The sequence below is a fragment of the Musa acuminata genome, chromosome BXJ1-10, assembly GCF_036884655.1.
Source record: "Musa acuminata AAA Group cultivar baxijiao chromosome BXJ1-10, Cavendish_Baxijiao_AAA, whole genome shotgun sequence".
In the NCBI taxonomy this organism is placed as follows: Eukaryota; Viridiplantae; Streptophyta; class Magnoliopsida; order Zingiberales; family Musaceae; genus Musa; species Musa acuminata.
Window position 1 is genome coordinate 30604113 of NC_088336.1, and position 17500 is coordinate 30621612.

At 39.9% G+C, this 17500-nt stretch overlaps 3 protein-coding genes across 8 annotated transcripts; all 3 read left to right on the plus strand.

The window, feature by feature from the left end:
• Window positions 1-252: 252 nt before the first annotated feature.
• On the plus strand, window positions 253-6684 carry LOC135585170 (probable protein phosphatase 2C 11). Of its 4 annotated transcripts, none has more exons than XM_065087966.1 (12): window positions 253-459; window positions 1685-1724; window positions 1819-1936; window positions 2951-3014; window positions 3768-3876; window positions 4069-4222; window positions 4625-4750; window positions 4871-4994; window positions 5078-5154; window positions 5282-5334; window positions 6072-6126; window positions 6410-6684. In XM_065087966.1, the coding sequence occupies exons 3-12, from the start codon at window positions 1820-1822 to the stop codon at window positions 6536-6538; spliced, it is 1008 nt and encodes a 335-aa protein (XP_064944038.1). In that variant the 5' UTR covers window positions 253-459; window positions 1685-1724; window position 1819; the 3' UTR covers window positions 6539-6684. The 4 variants fall into 4 exon arrangements, with proteins under 4 accessions (XP_064944038.1, XP_064944040.1, XP_064944039.1 ...); XM_065087968.1 differs by having other exon boundaries at window positions 285-518; XM_065087967.1 differs by having other exon boundaries at window positions 286-459; window positions 1691-1724.
• Window positions 6685-7422: 738 nt separating this feature from the next.
• Window positions 7423-12296, plus strand: LOC103969088 (uncharacterized). 3 transcript variants are annotated; one of them, XR_010480817.1, is made up of 5 exons: window positions 7423-7744; window positions 10291-10809; window positions 11274-11475; window positions 11770-11893; window positions 11981-12296. XR_010480817.1 is itself a non-coding variant. In XM_065087964.1 (4 exons), exons 1-4 carry the CDS (start codon window positions 7499-7501, stop codon window positions 11608-11610), a joined length of 1005 nt encoding a protein of 334 aa, XP_064944036.1. In that variant the 5' UTR covers window positions 7424-7498; the 3' UTR covers window positions 11611-11683. The 3 variants fall into 3 exon arrangements, 1 of the variants encoding a protein (XP_064944036.1); XR_010480818.1 differs by having other exon boundaries at window positions 7424-7744; window positions 11774-11893; XM_065087964.1 differs by lacking the exons at window positions 11770-11893; window positions 11981-12296 and adding an exon at window positions 11573-11683 and having other exon boundaries at window positions 7424-7744.
• Window positions 12297-14529: 2233 nt separating this feature from the next.
• LOC103969880 (phospholipase D alpha 1) lies at window positions 14530-17467 on the plus strand. Its single transcript, XM_009383518.3, is given in 3 exon segments — window positions 14530-14788; window positions 14869-16768; window positions 16849-17467. Coding segments are annotated over 3 exon segments (2541 nt in total). The 5' UTR covers window positions 14530-14617; the 3' UTR covers window positions 17319-17467.
• The last annotated feature ends 33 nt before the right edge of the window (window positions 17468-17500 follow it).

A 17500-nucleotide genomic window follows, 5' to 3' on the forward strand; every position in this document is an offset into this window, starting at 1 on the left:
AGGCTAATAATTGTTTGACCGAGCTTCTCTAGTCTTCACGAGGATGCACCAATTAATTCGTAATCTTGTCAAATATATATAATTTCAGAATTTTGTATTAATTCGAATAAATTTGACAAAAAATTATATAGTTTCCAATTAGTTGATCAATTTTGACTACTATGTATAATCTATTTCAAATCGGATATTTGGATAAGCCACTATGTGTTATGACTGGTGAAGGGTCAGAGAACGCCAACATTCCAAACCAAAGTCAACAAAAGGCGGTCCCCAAGAAATAAAAATCAACATAACATCGTCCTTTTCTTTGGCACCGATGATAAATCCTCCGGTGGCTTTCCAGCTCTTTCAGTCGTGCTCCTCGTGTCGACCCTTTTCCTCGCGGAACACATCTCCGTTTCCAGATCGACGCGGCTGCCGCCGTTCCCGATCGCCTTCCGCTCCGATCGACGCTCCTCCGTGAGTGCATCTCAATCGCACATCCCTTCCTTTTCTTGCGTCGGCTGTTCTTGGATTCGGTACTTCTCTTGATCTGCGCGTTCTGTTGGTCGGCGTAGTCGTCTAGGAACTTTTTTCCCCGCACGTCTACATGTTTCTTTTGAGATCAAGATAAGTATCTGCTGGGTGGGGGGGGGGAGGGCGTTGTTTGATGTCGCTGGCTAGTGCCCTCGAGCTATGTGAGCAGGACCTTTTTGACCGAGGGTTTCTTGATGTTGACGATCGTGGTGGCGGTGTTGCTGCTTAGAAGTATTTGCAAAAGTAATGGTTCTAGGGCTATCAAATATTGTTTTTCTAATGGCTTTTTGCACAACGGGGCATGTTGGGAGGAGATGTTTCTGTTGATGTATTTTGGTAAATGTGAAGGATGTCAAATTATGCCCATGGGAATTATTGGATTTTATGCCATTTATCTGCAATTGGTGATCCTAGAATGCACTTCCTTATATTAAAGCGGTTTTGAGCTGGCTAACATGAATGGTCAAGAACCTTAATATCGTTAATTTCCTGAAAAAATAGTATTGATGATGTAATCAGTCTACATCAAACAGATAAATATCTGCTTTTGAAATGTACTGAAATAGATAGAAGAAAAGAACACATTATGCTCTCATCAAGACTGATGAAAACCCATCGGTAGTAATCTATATTGATCCATGAGAGATCATTGCTGATCCGTGACATGCATGAATTCCCTTTTCTAGAACGTCTTAAGGGAAAAAATGCCGTAAGATTGTTGAGCTCACACAAATTATGCAATACCATCTTAACTGAAGTCTTTTAAATATACTGTAAATCAGAACATGAATGTCGAGATAAACTATCACCTTATAGAACGATGTGTTGTTTAGTCCTTTGCTGTTGGTGTACAGCCTACATTGTTAATTGAGGTTGTAGATCTTATGTGCATCCTTAACGTATAAATATGAAGGTGTGCAACATTTCTCTGGATTGAAGAAAACATGGATTAGTGAGTACTGCTTGCTTTTTCTTTTCTGTCTTTGCTTTCCAAGAATCATTAAGCTTTGAGTTAGATATTTATCTGGAAGCATATCTGTAATTTTGGTAGATGCATCTTAAATGTTTATATACCTGGAAATACACTGCTTATATTTGATGATTTGTCTTGCAACCTAAAGAAACCATCTTTGTTGTCTTTGTTGATTTCTTTCATTTTCCTTTGAAGTGGCAGGAAATTGCATTAAGAGTGGCCACCTTAATTTCAGGTAAAAATGTATTTATGGTGTCATTATTTTGTGTTAATTTTTGTATGACATTCTATGTGGACATAAGCTTTTATTTGACTTACCCGTGACTCAGAATGGGAATCTACCTTAGCAGCCCAAAAACCGAGAAGTTTTCTGAAGATGGTGGGAATCCCAGGCTTAGGTTTGGATTGTCATCTATGCAAGGTTGGCGTGCAAGTATGGAAGATGCGGTGAGCAATACTATTAAAATTTTTCTTAAAGTTAATTTTTAATTATCCAGCATATATATGTTTTTGTTGAAGCATCATTGGCTACACATTGTAACATGTCATTATAATTAATAAATTTGTAGCATTTAGTTATTTTTCTGTGATAATTATTTGTATGCAAATTTTGCTCAATTAATCGTGTGATGTTCCACGACGGGAATGCCATTTCATGAAATGTTATGATTCTTTCAATCTTTTTCATGTTGGATGCCAAATGTCCATTACTTTCAGCTTTTTCTTCTTTTTTGGATAACAACCTTCACAATTATCAACTGTGTGGTCAATCAAAGTAGTTTTGGTACTTGGTAGGTTTGCACTAACTCATGCTTATTTTGTAGCACTTGAAGCACTGAATGTCTAGGTGTTGCTGTTATTATGGTCCAACACAGGTTGGAAATTTTTTTGTTATTTTTTTGTATATTGCTGATCGTATGGAAATTGGTTTATTACCTGGAAATGCCGGTACCATACCAATCTGGTAAGTTTCAGTAGTCAGTATAAGATTGATATTTAATACCTTGCTTTCTGTTTAATCCCTCCTTGAAACTACATGAATGTGGTTGAGTCAACATTAAATTGTGCTTAATTATCTATAGTAAAAATGCAAAATAACTCGAATCTCCATGAACTTGAGAAGGAAAAGGATCTGGAGCTAGCTCAGCTGTTTGTATTCAAGCAAAAGGCTAATAATGTTGTGTCTTGTTATTAATTGAATAACTCTTGTTCATATGGCGCATTTGGCATTAACGGAGTGGATATTTTTACCATTTATAAATTTTAGTCTTTGCTGATCCACGTTCTGTTTGCTTTCCATGCCTTATTGGCTTACACAGGCAACTTGCCACCTTATTATAATATCTTGTCACTTGATTCATTTGGCCATGTGTTTGCATTTACCTATATACCATGTGTGAGACATCAATTTCTGTTATCATATTCTATGTTTCACACTTATTTCTCACATTGCAATCCCAGCATGCTGCTCTGCCAGATCTCGACAATTGTACATCATTCTTTGGTGTTTATGATGGCCATGGAGGTAATGCTTTTAATTTGATGCACTTTCTAGAAGTTTACGCTCTTTGTTTATAAGCCATCATAACACCTATATCCTTGGTTTCTGGACCTGATGTGGGAAAGCCTTCTTCCTTGTCTTTAACATCACATGCTATGTAGCAAAACTAATGTGCTTGCTGGAATATATCAATTCTTGAATGCATCACAAGCAGAAAATTTGCCTAGATATTGAAGTAATATGATTTGGTACACACACGATAAATAAAGGAAGAAAAGCTACGATGTTTATAACTACTGAAAAAGGCCTATTATGTGATGAAATCATGAATTATGGTCATATGATTATGATGTGCTTCCTTGTGTGGAAATAGAAAAAGTGAACTTCCGTTTCTTTTAATGAAAAATCAGTGCAACTCGAATTGTGTATCTGTACCTGTTAATGATATGAAACGTGGTAAGCGGGGACTGGCCTTTCCATCCACTTCAGGAATAGTTATTTGGCCCTTGACACATCAAAGATTGGTTACCTGCCTTGTCTCATAACCAAATCTTCTATACAAGAGTCTAGGTGACTAAAATACTAGATTTTTCTTTTGTTCATGGGGAGCTCCTTCTCAAAAATTTTGTGATTGCTTTTGTTCTTTAATTCTATATTTTCTTTTATTGTAAATGCTACAAGAATTGATATGTTATAGCAACTGGTTCCACTCTATCACTAGTTATCTTCCTATTTCTATCTCATATGTTTTTTATTCTGGGGTGAATCCTGATTCAGGAAAAGTAGTTTCCAAATTCTGTGCAAAATACCTACACTCTCAGGTTCTCAAGCATGAGCTTCATTTGGGTGGTGATTTAGCTGCTTCAGTACGAAAAGCATTTTTTAGGTATAATCCTACTTCCGTCTTCCAGTATCTGGTGCTTTGAGCTGAGCTCTGAAATTCAGTCGTATCATTATCGTTAATACATGGTATTTCACTAATCATATCATTATCGTTATAGACTAATGCATTAATTAATATGTCCTAGACTAATGCATTAATTAATTTGTCGTACATCTGATGCTTGTTTTGACACAGAATGGATGAGATGATGCGAGGACAGAGAGGGTGGAGGGAGTTAGCTATATTGGGGGACAAGATGGACAAATTCACTGGCTTAATTGAAGGCTTGATATGGTCCCCAAGAGGTGGTTATTCTAATGAACATGCAGATGAATGGGCCTACGAGGAGGTAGTATATCAATCTAGTGATGTTATAAGTTTGTTCAAGTTGTTCTGCTGTTTCATTTAATATGTTGGAATCCCATATTTGAACACTTTGTATTTGTTAGTTGTTTAAAGGATTGGTTATCATTTGACTGTATGTGAGCGAGGTTTCTTGCTCATATGTTTCCGGTACATACTATATCTTAGTACAAAAATTAGAGAAAAAGATACAAAACATGTTCTTATAAATCGTCGCATCGTTTTTACCAAAGATTTGCCATTTCAACATCTGTTCCTTGTCCATGCATCATAACTGAGATTGTTCTTTTCGGTGTTAGTTGTTAGACCAAATCCTGAAAAGGAGTACATTTTGTAAGTATAAGTGCTTCCACTGGGAATCTTGTCATTCAACTGAACTCTTTATCAGGGACCACATTCTGATTTCACTGGACCAACATCTGGAAGCACAGCTTGTGTGGCAGTTATTAGAAACAACCAACTCATTGTTGCAAATGCTGGCGATTCTCGTTGTGTTCTGTCTAGGAAGGGTCAGGTTTGTGATGGGGAATTCCTTCTACTGATGTGTGCTCTCTTGTGCTTTCATCAAACTACATCATAGATCAAAGATGTGTCTCCTTCATGTAATTTTATTTGTCTTCTTTTTTCTTCGTAGGCGATCAGTTTGTCAACAGATCATAAACCAGATCTTGATGAGGAGAGGGAAAGGATTCTAAAAGCAGGAGGCTTTATCCATGCAGGGCGAGTAAATGGAAGCTTGAACCTGGCTAGAGCAATTGGTACTTCCACAGTGCAGTTAATAAAATTTGTAAGCATGTCTTATGATTTTGTTTGAACTTTTGAGACTCAAACTTTGTGGCAGGTGATATGGAATTCAAGCAAAACAAGTTCTTGCCTGCTGAAAAGCAAATTCTGACATGTAATCCAGACATAAAAATTGTAAGTTTTTCACAATTCTATTGTAGGTAATGGTTGAAGTTGAATTCAAAACCTCTTTTACTCCAATCTACAGTGTTCTACGAGTCATGTGACAAGTCCAGATTTGGTTTGTTGGTAATCGTTGTAGGTGGAGCTGTGTGATGATGATGACTTCCTCATTCTAGCATGTGATGGAGTCTGGTATGCCTTATCAGCGAATCTAACTTTAAGATAACAAAATGTAGCATAACTAATCCCACAGTGAATTTTCTCAAGCATTATGTGTCTCCTATATCGGATGCAATTTCTTGCCTTTATGTTTCGACAAGCTTGTATTTGATATCTGAGAGTCATTCATGTGGATAATTGATTATTTGATTCAACAGTAAGCCTCAAATGCTAGTGTTGTCAAATGTCCGTCCACAATATAAATTTTGCAATAGTATTGTCTTTCATGCTTCCCATGCATCAAACTACTCGGACAGTCGGACTAAATTGTATGTCAAATGCTTGATGTGCTTGGGATCTTTTTTCTCTTGGAAAATTGGGACTATTTCTGGTAGGTTATCTTAAATAAGTAGTGATGGTGCATGTGTCCTAATATGATAAAAAAATACTAGATTTAGAAAATATATAACAAGTGTCTGTGCCAGAATGGGCAACTGTAAGTGTGTTCTTCATTGGTAGGTAATAACAAGCTTGTATTTAGTCATCACCAACTGTTCCACTGTCATTGTGACCCGCTGAGTAAAAAATCACACTTTATTGCAGCTTTATATCATATTAACCTGTACGGAAATTTTCTGCCACACAATGCAACTTTTTTAACTTTTTTAGGACATATTACAGAGAATTAGATTCAGCAACCGAGTTGTCATTTATATATGTAAATTTGAAGTATTACTGTACTTGATGGTGTTTGTGGCTCATATTACCAGGGATTGCATGTCAAACCAGCAACTGGTGGATTTCATCAATGAACAGACAGAAACTGTGAGCATCTATTCTTTGATCACGTTTAAGCAGACTTGTTTTTCAGACCTTCTCTGCCTACCATATAGCAATAATTCAAGCTATAAAATCATTGACCTTGTTGCTATTTATTGTTGAATTTGCATTGATCATAAGAACTTGCATACCTTGCGTACTCAATAACTCAACTCAGGCAATGGAAATTGTTTCAATTGCTGATTACTATGTCATAGTCTATAGATTTAATGGAAAAGAGTGGTTCTACTGGCTTATATTAATCGTGGCATTCGCTGCCTGACTGCAGGAGAGCAGCCTGTCAACAGTATGCGAAAGAGTACTGGATCGGTGTTTGGCACCAAACACTATCAGTGGAGAGGGATGCGACAACATGACGATGATACTGGTGCAGTTCAAGAAGCCTCAAATCCAGTGATACTGATCCATAGCACGTGATCATGCTACGGTGAGCCAGGGGTGTCTCGGTGGTCTTCTATCCTGTGTAGATCTGAAAGTGCAGTGTACATAACCAATATGACCCCTTCAAAGTTATAATAGCTTAGAGGCCTGGATTCGTCATCATATGATGGAATTCCTTGGAACAGCATGGTATCATCATTGTCTCCTACTTCCTCTGCAGTACGTCTATGTTTGAGTTGCAACGAATTCGCTTCCAATTGAACGTGTAAATCAGTATCCAAGGTTTGATTTATCTTATTTTGGCATTTGTAGACATCTACATGGAGCGGGTTTGGAAAGGTATATTGGACTGTTAGCCCGCTTACCCGATCCGAATCTGACTCGATTAGATGCCTTTACATCTTCGGATTGAGTTTTGATTTTTGCAGCGGTGACAAAAGCACGAGGCATCGGATGTCAGTGGAAGTTCTGATTCAGGCGCTGTTCTCGAGATCTCGAGGGCTCATGATGGGGAAAGCGAGGGACATGGAAAGAAAGTCCAGTCCCATCACAAGAACGATGTCATGCTTCGTGTGTACCATTACCACAACAATAAACATGGATTAAAGTGCATGTGTATTCGGTGCTCCCAATCATTTGGCGATCGGATCTGTTACTAAGGGTTTGAATCTCTCATCTTGTCATCAGTGAACATTACATTAGGCTATCTAATGTTGATTATATGGATTTTTATCATAAAATTAATGAGAATTTGAATGTTCTAAAGTTATTTCATATTATAAAAAAAAAAGAAAAAAGAAACATACCGCTGTAAAAGATTGAACCGGTCCGGACGGATCGATCCGGTTCGATTTCGATCACGACTCTGCGCCGAGTCCGGATAATAGCTGGATTTCTCTGGAACCGTTCCGACCAAACCTCTCGTGCTCTCTCTCTCTCTCTCTCGGTCCCGCTTCCTCCTCTCGCGCTCGGGCTAATGGCTACAATCCTGAGAACGCCGGCGCTCTTCCTCCACCCTCCGGCGGAGGTGGCGGCACGGGCGGCTCTGCCGGCGGCGCCGAGGGGACCTCCGTACTTCTGCGCGAGGCGGAGGATCTCGTGGTCTTTAAAGCTACAGCTGTCCCCTCTCGCCTATAGGCGTCTCTGCTTCCCAAAGTTCAAAATCTTCGCCGCCTATGGGGACACCACAGAAGCCGAAGGGATTGCGGAAGCTGTGGAAAAGGTATCGTCTATGTGCTTCCGGTCTGCTCTTTTCTGGTGCAGAGGCACGATTTCGTTCCGAATTCGTGCTTTTATCGATTATTACCACTCTGAATGGAATGGTTTCGGGTGATTATTTGGTTTCTTATGCGTGTATTTAGTTATTGCGTTAGAAATTTTGTTGCTAGTCTCTGATTTAACCGATCCCCCTTAATTTGGTCGGTAAACACTAACTTTTTTGTGACACATTTTTGGCTATGACGCCCTCTTCCAGTAGATATTCATGATCGATCGTGAATGATAGTGTGAGTAAATTCCTGATAGGCCTTCTTGAAACTGAGTTTGTAGGGACATTTTTCCAGAGTTTGGTTGTTAATTTTCTGGAATACCAATCATACGGGAATCTGCGAGCAAAGACCATGGGAGCGGTAAATTATCAGCGTGGTAATTATTTTTCTGTTCTGATGCAAAGTGTGGTATTGTCTGGTAGGATCTACAGAAGGCTGATGACAGTCAAATGCTTGATAACCTTGTTGATCTCTTTATGGGTGGACACAATCTTGATTAGAACCTCATAAAACATGTAACTTTGTTTTGATTAATAAGGATGCTGTAAGAACTCAAGAAGACAAACTTCCTTTTATGTTCTAGAAATATAGCTGAGCAAATGAGTTTAGGCAACGTTATTAAGACAAATGTTGGTGCTTTTCTTCTTTCTGATGTTGTGCTCAAAGTTGATCTCTAGTTCTCAAGTCTGTTGGTCAAACTTTGCATAAACAAATTCATCCTTTATTCTTATAAGGTGAGCAGACATACATTTGCTTCTACTCTGAAATTTAGTCATGCAAACATGACAAATTTCAGATAGACATGTCAAAAGACCTTCATTGTTAATGGTGGATTTGGATTATTACACAAGGATATCAGGATCAATGAGAAACATGCATACAGAAATCTTATGTTGCCAATTCTTCGTAAAGTGTCTCGTAAATCTCTTTAAGTGGTACAGAAAATTATGCATGCATCACACAATTCAGAGGCTGTATGAGCTTGAAATTGTAGGTAGGGTCATGGTAGATAAATCATATGAATAAGGATATTAAGGTCAATGACAAACATGCAAATGGTAATCTTGTGTTGCCAATTCTTAATAAAGTATCTCATAAATCTTGTTAGGTGATACAAAAAAATATGCATGCATCATGCAATTCAGACGCTGTAGGAGCTTGAAATTGTAGGTAGGGTCATGGTAGATAAATCATATGAATGTATTCAGACTGTAGTTCTTTCAAAGATGCTGCTTGAAGCATGTTTGTTGTGGAAACAATTAATAGGTAAACACATATATATGTTATGTATATTGTGGTTGCCCCTAAATTTCTGCTACCATTTTTTCTTGTAAGTTTGATGTAAGTATAAATATTCTCTAGCTTTTTAGACCCTTTAAGACAACTTCAAGGACCTCTTTCTGGGACCCATTGAAGAGATTCAAGAAACATTTTTTTTAATTATAGGTTTTAGATTGCTTTTGTCTATCGATATCATTTTTGTCAATTAAGGTTTCATTTTTATCAAATAGACTGATAACTTAAGATGGGAAAACCATGTTTTGGATAGGATAGCTAATGTTGGTACAGGAAAATGTTCAGATTAATACAAGGATTTAGGCAGCTTTTATTCATTACCCTTTTCCTTGGAGAAGTTATAATATGAGAGGGTTATTCACATCTGATGCTTGCTTATATGGTGTTGGCCTTAAGAGATCATAATATCATATGATGAATTTCTTGCAGAAAGCCTGATATAACACTGTACCAGTGATTGTTAATGATATTTTATGTAATGATGTAAGTAGTTTTGCAGAGTCAATGAAGCTTTCTTTCCAATTTATGTGGGACTGGTACTGCACATTTTTTGGCAGATTCTGATGATTAATATAGTGGAAGACCATAATAAGAAGTGTGAAAATTCAGTTGCTGCTAGACTAGTAGTTTCTTCACCTTTCCATTTAGGTCTATTTTCTTAATATATCGTTGGTTTGGTGGATGTAGTCCTGAGGCACATGTGTGTCTTTTTATATATATGTATATACATACATTACATATATATACATGCAATATATATAACACTTTTAGATCTAATTACTTACCATATACATATGACTTATGTCCATTTCTGATAATATCCACCGACTTAATGGTAGCCTCTGATCTTAGTACTTTATTTCTTACTGTTAACTATGAACTAAAAGTTAACAGGTTAGGAGGACTAACAATGTTGTTCAGGATATGCTGATAGGTGTTGAGATCTTATTGCATATTATATTTAGTTTTCTTCATATGCAACTTTTTCACATCTTCATGGATTGTCAAAGATCTTTTTGGAAAATGCTAAGTAGAATAAATTTTAATTCTGTTGACAGGAACCTAGTTTTATGATAGTTGATAGAGGTGAGGTGGATAATCATATTTTGGTCTCAATTCATTTCACTTAAAACCACAATTTATTTAGCTTTTCTATTTTGTGAGTGATGCCTGATTTAGTCATGCTAACATATTTATTTTTCAGGATGATTCTGATGAAGAAACTTCTTTAGAGGATGGAGCAACTGATGGCGGCATTATTGACACAGAAGAAACAGTTGCTTCGACTGTGCTGTTGTCACTGCAGTCATACAAAGAAGCTTTGGCAAATAATGACCAAACCAAAGTTGCTGAAATAGAATCATTTCTTCAGTCAATTGAAGATGAGAAGAATTCTCTTTCATCTAAAGTTGCTGCTTTGGCTGAAGAATTATCAACAGAACAGGATCGCATTCTTAGGATCAGTGCCGACTTTGACAATTTTAGGAAAAGGACAGAGAGAGAAAGGCTTTCTTTGATGATGAATGTGCAAGGTGAAGTTATAGAGAGCTTATTGCCTGTTTTAGACAACTTTGAAAGGGCTAAAACTCAAATAAAAGTGGAGACCGAGGGAGAAGAGAAAATTAATAACAGCTATCAGAGCATTTATAAGCAGTTTCTGGAGATCCTGACCTCTCTTGGTGTGGAAACAGTGGAAACTGTTGGGAGTACTTTTGATCCTATGGTAAGTTTCTTTGCTTTTTGTTTTGTGTATATATGGCTCATGTTAACTTCGCTGTCTGCTTCTTAGTTCAGTTACTTTATTCCATCAAACCATTTTATATCTTTCAGCCATGCTGCAATCAGAAATATACTGCTCATATGTTGTTCCTGAATATCAGAACTGAAATTGGGGATCCCTACCACAAATTTCTGCCTGGGTCAAGATTCATCATAGTTTGTAATTGCAATATAAATATATCCTAATATTACTAGTTTGAGGGACATATAAGGATATCCCTTTTTTTTTGGGTACACTGTTCATATTCGAGAAACCAAATTTGAAATACACCCAGACTATAATACCTTGACTCCTGAAACCGGCAAGTATCTGATTTATGCCTGGAAAACAAAAGCTGGGTCAAGATTCTCTATATCTGTTGATTAAATTCTTTCCTTAGCTTACGTGCTTGTGATTTGTTATTGAAGCTTCACGAGGCAATTATGCGTGAGGAATCAATGGAGTTCGAAGAGGGCATCATAATTCAAGAATTTCGCAAAGGTTTCAAACTTGGGGAAAGGCTCTTGCGTCCATCAATGGTGAAGGTTTCTGCTGGACCAGGACCACAAAAGGCGGTAGACGAAAACACGGTGGTAGAAGATGGTGAAGCGAGTGAAAGCAGTGAAGAAGGTGGAGATTCTGAATAATTTGTACAATCTAATTTCTGCCTTGCAATTTTGTATGTTCAATTATGTTTCTACAATCTAAGAAAGCTTTTAGTGTGCAGACATCCAAGTTGACAAACCAATTGCTTGCTGCATTTAAAGTTTTGAAGCTTTTGTACGCATACAACTGCAACTTTTTTATTTTTTATTTTTTGCACTTATCATTATTGTCATGCTTGTGGGTAATTCTTATATGCTTTGCGCAAATGCAATCGTTTTTCCCAATATTGTGTAGTACAAAACAAAGTGTTTTTTGAAGGCAGTAGTTTAGCGTTCAGCAAGGAGGAAGAGATTGCAGATTTGTTCCTCTGTCGTCCTTGACGTGAGTGAGCGTCTTCCAAGCTGACCACCTCCATGATCCTTTCTATGGTTTCATCCTCCAGGTATTGCTCTCGCTTCGACTTCCATCAGCATATGCATTACAATCTATTCAGGAACTCGTGGGATTTTTACTAAAATTGGCGTTGCAGGTCGACTTCCATCGAGGGACTAAATGTGCTTGTCAAAGTATGAGTCTATATGATTTTGTCATTTAGGATGATGAGCCCAAAGGGTGTATGAGAGTCGAGGATGAATTTGGCCACTTTGATTCTTCTGCTCCCTAAATGAAGGGAGGCTAATTATGTTTATCAATATAGATAATTCTTAGGTCAAACTTATTATAAATTGTCTACCAGATTATTGTAATTGAGGTCATTTATTATTTCCTTGCTTTTTTTTTTTTTGAAATTGACTTGAGTTTCAGAGGGATTTTATTGAAAAAAATCTATCGGATCTTGATTTTCATATAGGTCATTCATTAAAAAAAAAAGTACGAGTCATTTTTAGTCGAATAAGAGTTGGAGCATCATGTCATATTTTTATCATCATCAACATCCACCACATTATTCAGTAGATGGAGGGCTCATGAAGTCTTCGTTCTCTTGTTGGGTGTAACATAATGAGCAAGGAAATTACAAATACCGAATTAGGAGATAACTATTTGTAATATTTTTTTTTAGTATTTATAATCTTATTTTAATTTTTTAAATATTTTTAAATTATTTCTTTGTAAATGAACGTAAACATTATCTTTTTTCTCTCTTTTTTTTTTCCTTCTCTTTCTCTCCTCTTATTATTTCTCCTCTACCTTGTTTTTTTTTTTTTTCTTTTTTAAGGACAACAATGAGAGGGTAACCATCACGAGGATGGAAATAAGCAGTTATGGAGGAAGAAAAAAAAAGATAAAATTAGTAATACTGGGACTTTAAATAATAAAATGATATTTTATTTTTTTAAAGAAAAAGAGAGATTATTACTAGTAAGGAAAGAATGTGAATAGTAATCTTCTAGATTTATCCTCTACCTTTTGGGAATCTCTTCAAAATACCAAAACAGTACTAACTCATCTAAAAGGAACAACTCTTTTCTAACCATGGTAACTTATCAACCGACCCTAGATAAGATAGAAGCCCATGAGTCAACCTTAACCCTCCTAGGCCTTATAAGTGTGTCAAATGATGATTTATCATACCTCACCTTGCTTTCACGCCATAGTGTTCTTCGACATCATCTCATCTTCCTTGAGGAAATGGGAAAGTGAATTTTATTTCTTATTTTTCAAGATAAGATGGTGACTTATCACGCCTCATCTTGCTTCTCATCGCGAACTGTGTTCTTGACATCACCTCATCTTCCCTCTTCCCTCTTCCCTCTAAGAACATTAAAAAAACACTCTATCTCTATTTTAATCATGAGAAATCTCATCTATTTATACCGTAATTACTCAAGCTTTATGATTATATGCTTGTGCTTTCATCATGTGTAACCTATAAAATTTATTATTAATTCTTCGTTTCTCATAACCCATGTAATCTTTCTTTTCATGATCATTTGATGATGTATCTACGGAGCCCAAGCAATTTCACTCTCTGGTCGGTCGATGTCCCTCTCGCCTTACCAATTACACATCCTCATCTTTAGTACAACACAATAATTAAAATAAGGAACTAATTAGACGATGTCACATCATTTCTTACTGTTTCAGGAACATTTATGTACGACACGATGAACCCACGAGGAACCTACTGTCGCGCACCTTCTCTACGTTCCTTGCCTGATGTCAAGGTCACTGGTTTTGCAGGTGAACAGTCGTCGCCGGTCGTGGGGAGGTGGGTTAGCTACGGTTGTCACCGTCTCTATCGCCTCAAGAACGCTATCGATGGCGTCGCCGTCGTCATTGCTCAGCCATGGCTCCACCTGCCGACGACTGACATAACGCGGGCAGTGCGAGTGGGCAATCACATTTTCAACGAGGACTCGTTCCATTCGTCTATCCTCTTCACTATCATTATTATCCGTCTCCTTCTTTCAATTCACCGCTCTCTTCTTCCATTTCTTATGATCATGTTTTCTTCGATCGTGTCTGAATTTTCTTGATAGAATGAGTCATCGTTTGACTCGATCAAACTGGATTACTGATCTCTTTCGTGGAACTTCATCTTGCTCATACTCATTTTCTTTCATCTTACCATTCAATCAGTCCCTTGTTTCATTAGGACTCTTCTTCCAACCCGGATCTTACTTTTTCTGTCGAAAAACTAAATCGAAATTCTATTCATTATTCCTAATATCTTCATGTGTTTCATGCAAACTCCAGCTTAATTTGAACATGCGTTGCTGCAATTCAAGTATCTTATCCACCCATGCATGCACGTTTCCCAGACGAAGCAATAGCAATCTGAATAGGAAAAGAACACAGAAGAATTTACGTGAAGTTAAGGATCACGTCGACCTTCACCGGTTGCAACCTCCCCTTGCCGATACGTACTTCGTGGCCTTTGGTTCCCATTGGTTCACTATCTTGTGGCCTCCCTTACATCGTTCCACTGGATAGCATCCATATTACCACTCTCCGCCGAGAATATATGTCCGAACACTAACGTACATACAATTACTATTATGATTATTATTCAAGTGCTTACTATTCAACTAACTTACAAATTCTAACCTAGTCATCTACGTGAGGCACATGTACATGAATGAGGAAGTTGTCGAGGTCAGGCTATATATGTGTACGTGGATAGGATCTTTGAGGCAATCAGCAACAGTAAGAAGAAGACAAAGGGATGGCCGGTGTAGTTAGGATTACCGCTTCCTCCGTCTTCCATGGCATCTTTGGTGCTCTTAACAACAAGCACCAAGGCGCAGAGGCACCCGCCTTGCTCCATGGTGTGCTTGAAGTTACCATCTACGAGGCCAATCATCTCCACAATGTCATTGAAGGCTTGGTTCTTCAGGTAGTTTGCTCAGCCTTCTATCTCTCTTGTGGTTAATGTGTGGCAAAGATTGTTTTCATGGTGTAGTGATGGCATTACAGGCTGCTGAGAGTGTACAAGAAGCTTTCAAGGACAAGCTTGCTCATACCAGGCTCTTCGCGGCCGTCGAGATCGGTGCTGCGACGGTGGTGAGGACGCGGATGGCTGAGTTCCAACCCGACAACCCAAAATGGAACCAGTCCTTCCGCATCTACTGCGCTTATACCTCTCCTTATGTCGAGATCTCCGTTCGAAACCAGCTCCAAGTTGCACTCGCCGTGGCCGTGGGCCGGGCCAAGATCCCCGCATCCCAGCTACTCACCGGGGAACCAGTGGAAGGCTGGTTCGATCTCTTCCACGACGATGGCCTCAAGATGCACAACGCGCAGGTCCATGCCGTCCTCAAGTTCACACCTGTCACCGGCGACCCATGTTGGGACGTGGGGATCTCGAGCAGCTTCAGTGGACTCTCCAACGCCTTCTTCCCCCTGAGGACCGGATGCGAGGTCACTCTGTATCAGGACGCCCACAAGTCCAATCAATTTCGTCCGGCCATCCAGCTCGCCGGCGGGAAAGATTACCAGCCTGCAAGGCTGTGGGAGGATATCTACAATGCCATGGTGGAGGCCAAGCACTTCATCTATGTAACTGGGTGGTCGGTCAATGTCCACATCGAGCTTGTTCGCGACCCGGAGCGCATGATCCCAGGAGCAGAGGCCGTGACGCTCGGGGAGCTACTGAAGCGAAAGGCCGAGGAAGGGGTCACCGTCTTGGTCATGCCGTGGAATGACCGGACCTCCTTGCCCATCCTGGAGGATGTCGGGATGCAGTTTGTAGATTTGATGAAGACTCACGACGAGGAGACGTTCAAGTTCTTCAAAGGAACCAAGGTGAAGTGCTTCCGCTGCTCCCGGAACGCTGACCCCTCCCTCGCCTTCGTTCAGAACGGAGAGCTCAAGTTGATGTTTTCCCACCACCAGAAGACGGTGTCCCTGGATGCTCCCTCCGGCGACGGAGCTAGCAAGGTAGTTAGTTTTGTCGGTGGGATCGATCTCAGTGACGGCAGGTATGACGATGAAAACCACACGCTGTTCGGAAACCTCTCCACCACCTACCTCGATGACTTTCTACAACGCAACTTCAAGAATGCCGACCTCCACCATGGCGGCCCGAGGGAGCCATGGCACGACGTACACTCCAAGGTCGAAGGCCAGGCAGCTTGGGATGTCCTCTCCAATTTCGAGCAGAGATGGATAAAACAGGCTCCAAAAGAGTTGACGAATTATTTGGTCAACGTCAGGGAGCGGCCACAAATCTTCCCTATCCCCTCAGACTCCGCGACAGGAGAATCATGGAACGTACAAGTATTCCGATCCATCGATGATGCTTCGGCCATTGGATTCCCTCCCGACCCATCTCAGGCTGACAAGATGGGACTGGTGACCGGGCAAAACGTCACGTTCGAGCAGAGCATCCATTCGTCATACGTCGAAGGCATCAGAAGGGCCAAGAGGTTCATCTACATCGAGAACCAGTACTTCTTCGGGAGCTGTGCTTCATGGGGGGAACACCAAAACTGTGGCTGCTCGAACCTGATCCCCATCGAGATTGCTCTCAAGATTGCCAGCAAAATCCGCAATGGGGAAAGGTTTGCGGTTTATATAGTGACCCCCATGTGGCCGGAGGGAATACCGGAAGGGAACACGGTGCAGGCCATACTGCACTGGAACAGGCTGACCATGGAGATGATGTACAGCATCGTGGCCAAGGCTATAGAGGACAAAGGCTTGGTTGGAAAGGTGAACCCTGGTGATTACCTCAACTTCTTCTGTTTGGGAAACCGAGAGGCAAAGAAACCTGGAGAGTCGGTTCCACCGTAGAGCCCGGCGCATGGCACGGACTACTGGAGAGCCCAAACCAACCGGAGGTTCCTCATCTACGTTCACTCCAAGCTGATGATAGGTCAAATCTCTACAGACCTTCTGACTCTCTGTTACTGTCCTCTCCCGTACCATCGGACTAACTGGTGGTATGTTCTACAGTTGACGATGAGTACGTGATCGTGGGATCGGCAAACTTAAACCAGAGATCCCTAGCAGGTGACAGGGATGGCGAAATCGCGCACGGATCGTACCAACCAGCGCATCTTAATGGATCGGATGGTCGAGCCCGTGGAGAAGTCCATGGCTTTAGGATGTCTCTGTGGTACGAGCACTTCATGTGCTACTGCGCGGACACAAGCATCTTCCTCGATCCCGAGAACTTGGAATGCGTGAGGACGGTGAGACGGTTCGCCGAGGAACTGTGGAGCAAGTACGTGGGGGGAGAGGTGGTGGATCTTCGAGGTCACCTGCTTCCATTTCCGGTCCTGGTTTCTGAAGCTGGGACGTTATCAGATTTGCCCAAGGATGGACGCTTTCCGGATACGAATGCTTCCGTGAAGGGGAAGCGATGGGTGCCCACTCCACCCCTCACATCTACCAGCCGAGTCACTGATTTGCTTACCACCTGAAAGTTTTATCTGTCTATCTTTTACTGTCCAATAAATGGTCAAAATCTGTGCTGGTTTACGGTCAGGCGTCATTCTCTTTGTTCGAAATAAACGTTTAAGAGGTGGATCCATTATTTGATATTCAAATAATGGTAATCATTCAAAGATTACTATTGATATTCCACTCAATTTAACTTCTATAA

Coding starts and splice junctions, on each gene's coding strand:
- LOC103969088 (XM_065087964.1), top strand. CDS start 7,499: ATGGCTACAATCCTGAGAACGCCGGCGCTCTTCCTCCACCCTCCGGCG. Junction 7,745..10,290: donor TTGCGGAAGCTGTGGAAAAG/GTATCGTCTATG, acceptor TTTATTTTTCAG/GATGATTCTGATGAAGAAAC. Junction 11,476..11,572: donor GAGTGAAAGCAGTGAAGAAG/GTGGAGATTCTG, acceptor TTTAGTGTGCAG/ACATCCAAGTTGACAAACCA.
- LOC135585170 (XM_065087966.1), top strand. CDS start 1,820: ATGGGAATCTACCTTAGCAGCCCAAAAACCGAGAAGTTTTCTGAAGAT. Junction 4,223..4,624: donor ATGAATGGGCCTACGAGGAG/GTAGTATATCAA, acceptor ACTCTTTATCAG/GGACCACATTCTGATTTCAC. Junction 5,335..6,071: donor CTAGCATGTGATGGAGTCTG/GTATGCCTTATC, acceptor TCATATTACCAG/GGATTGCATGTCAAACCAGC.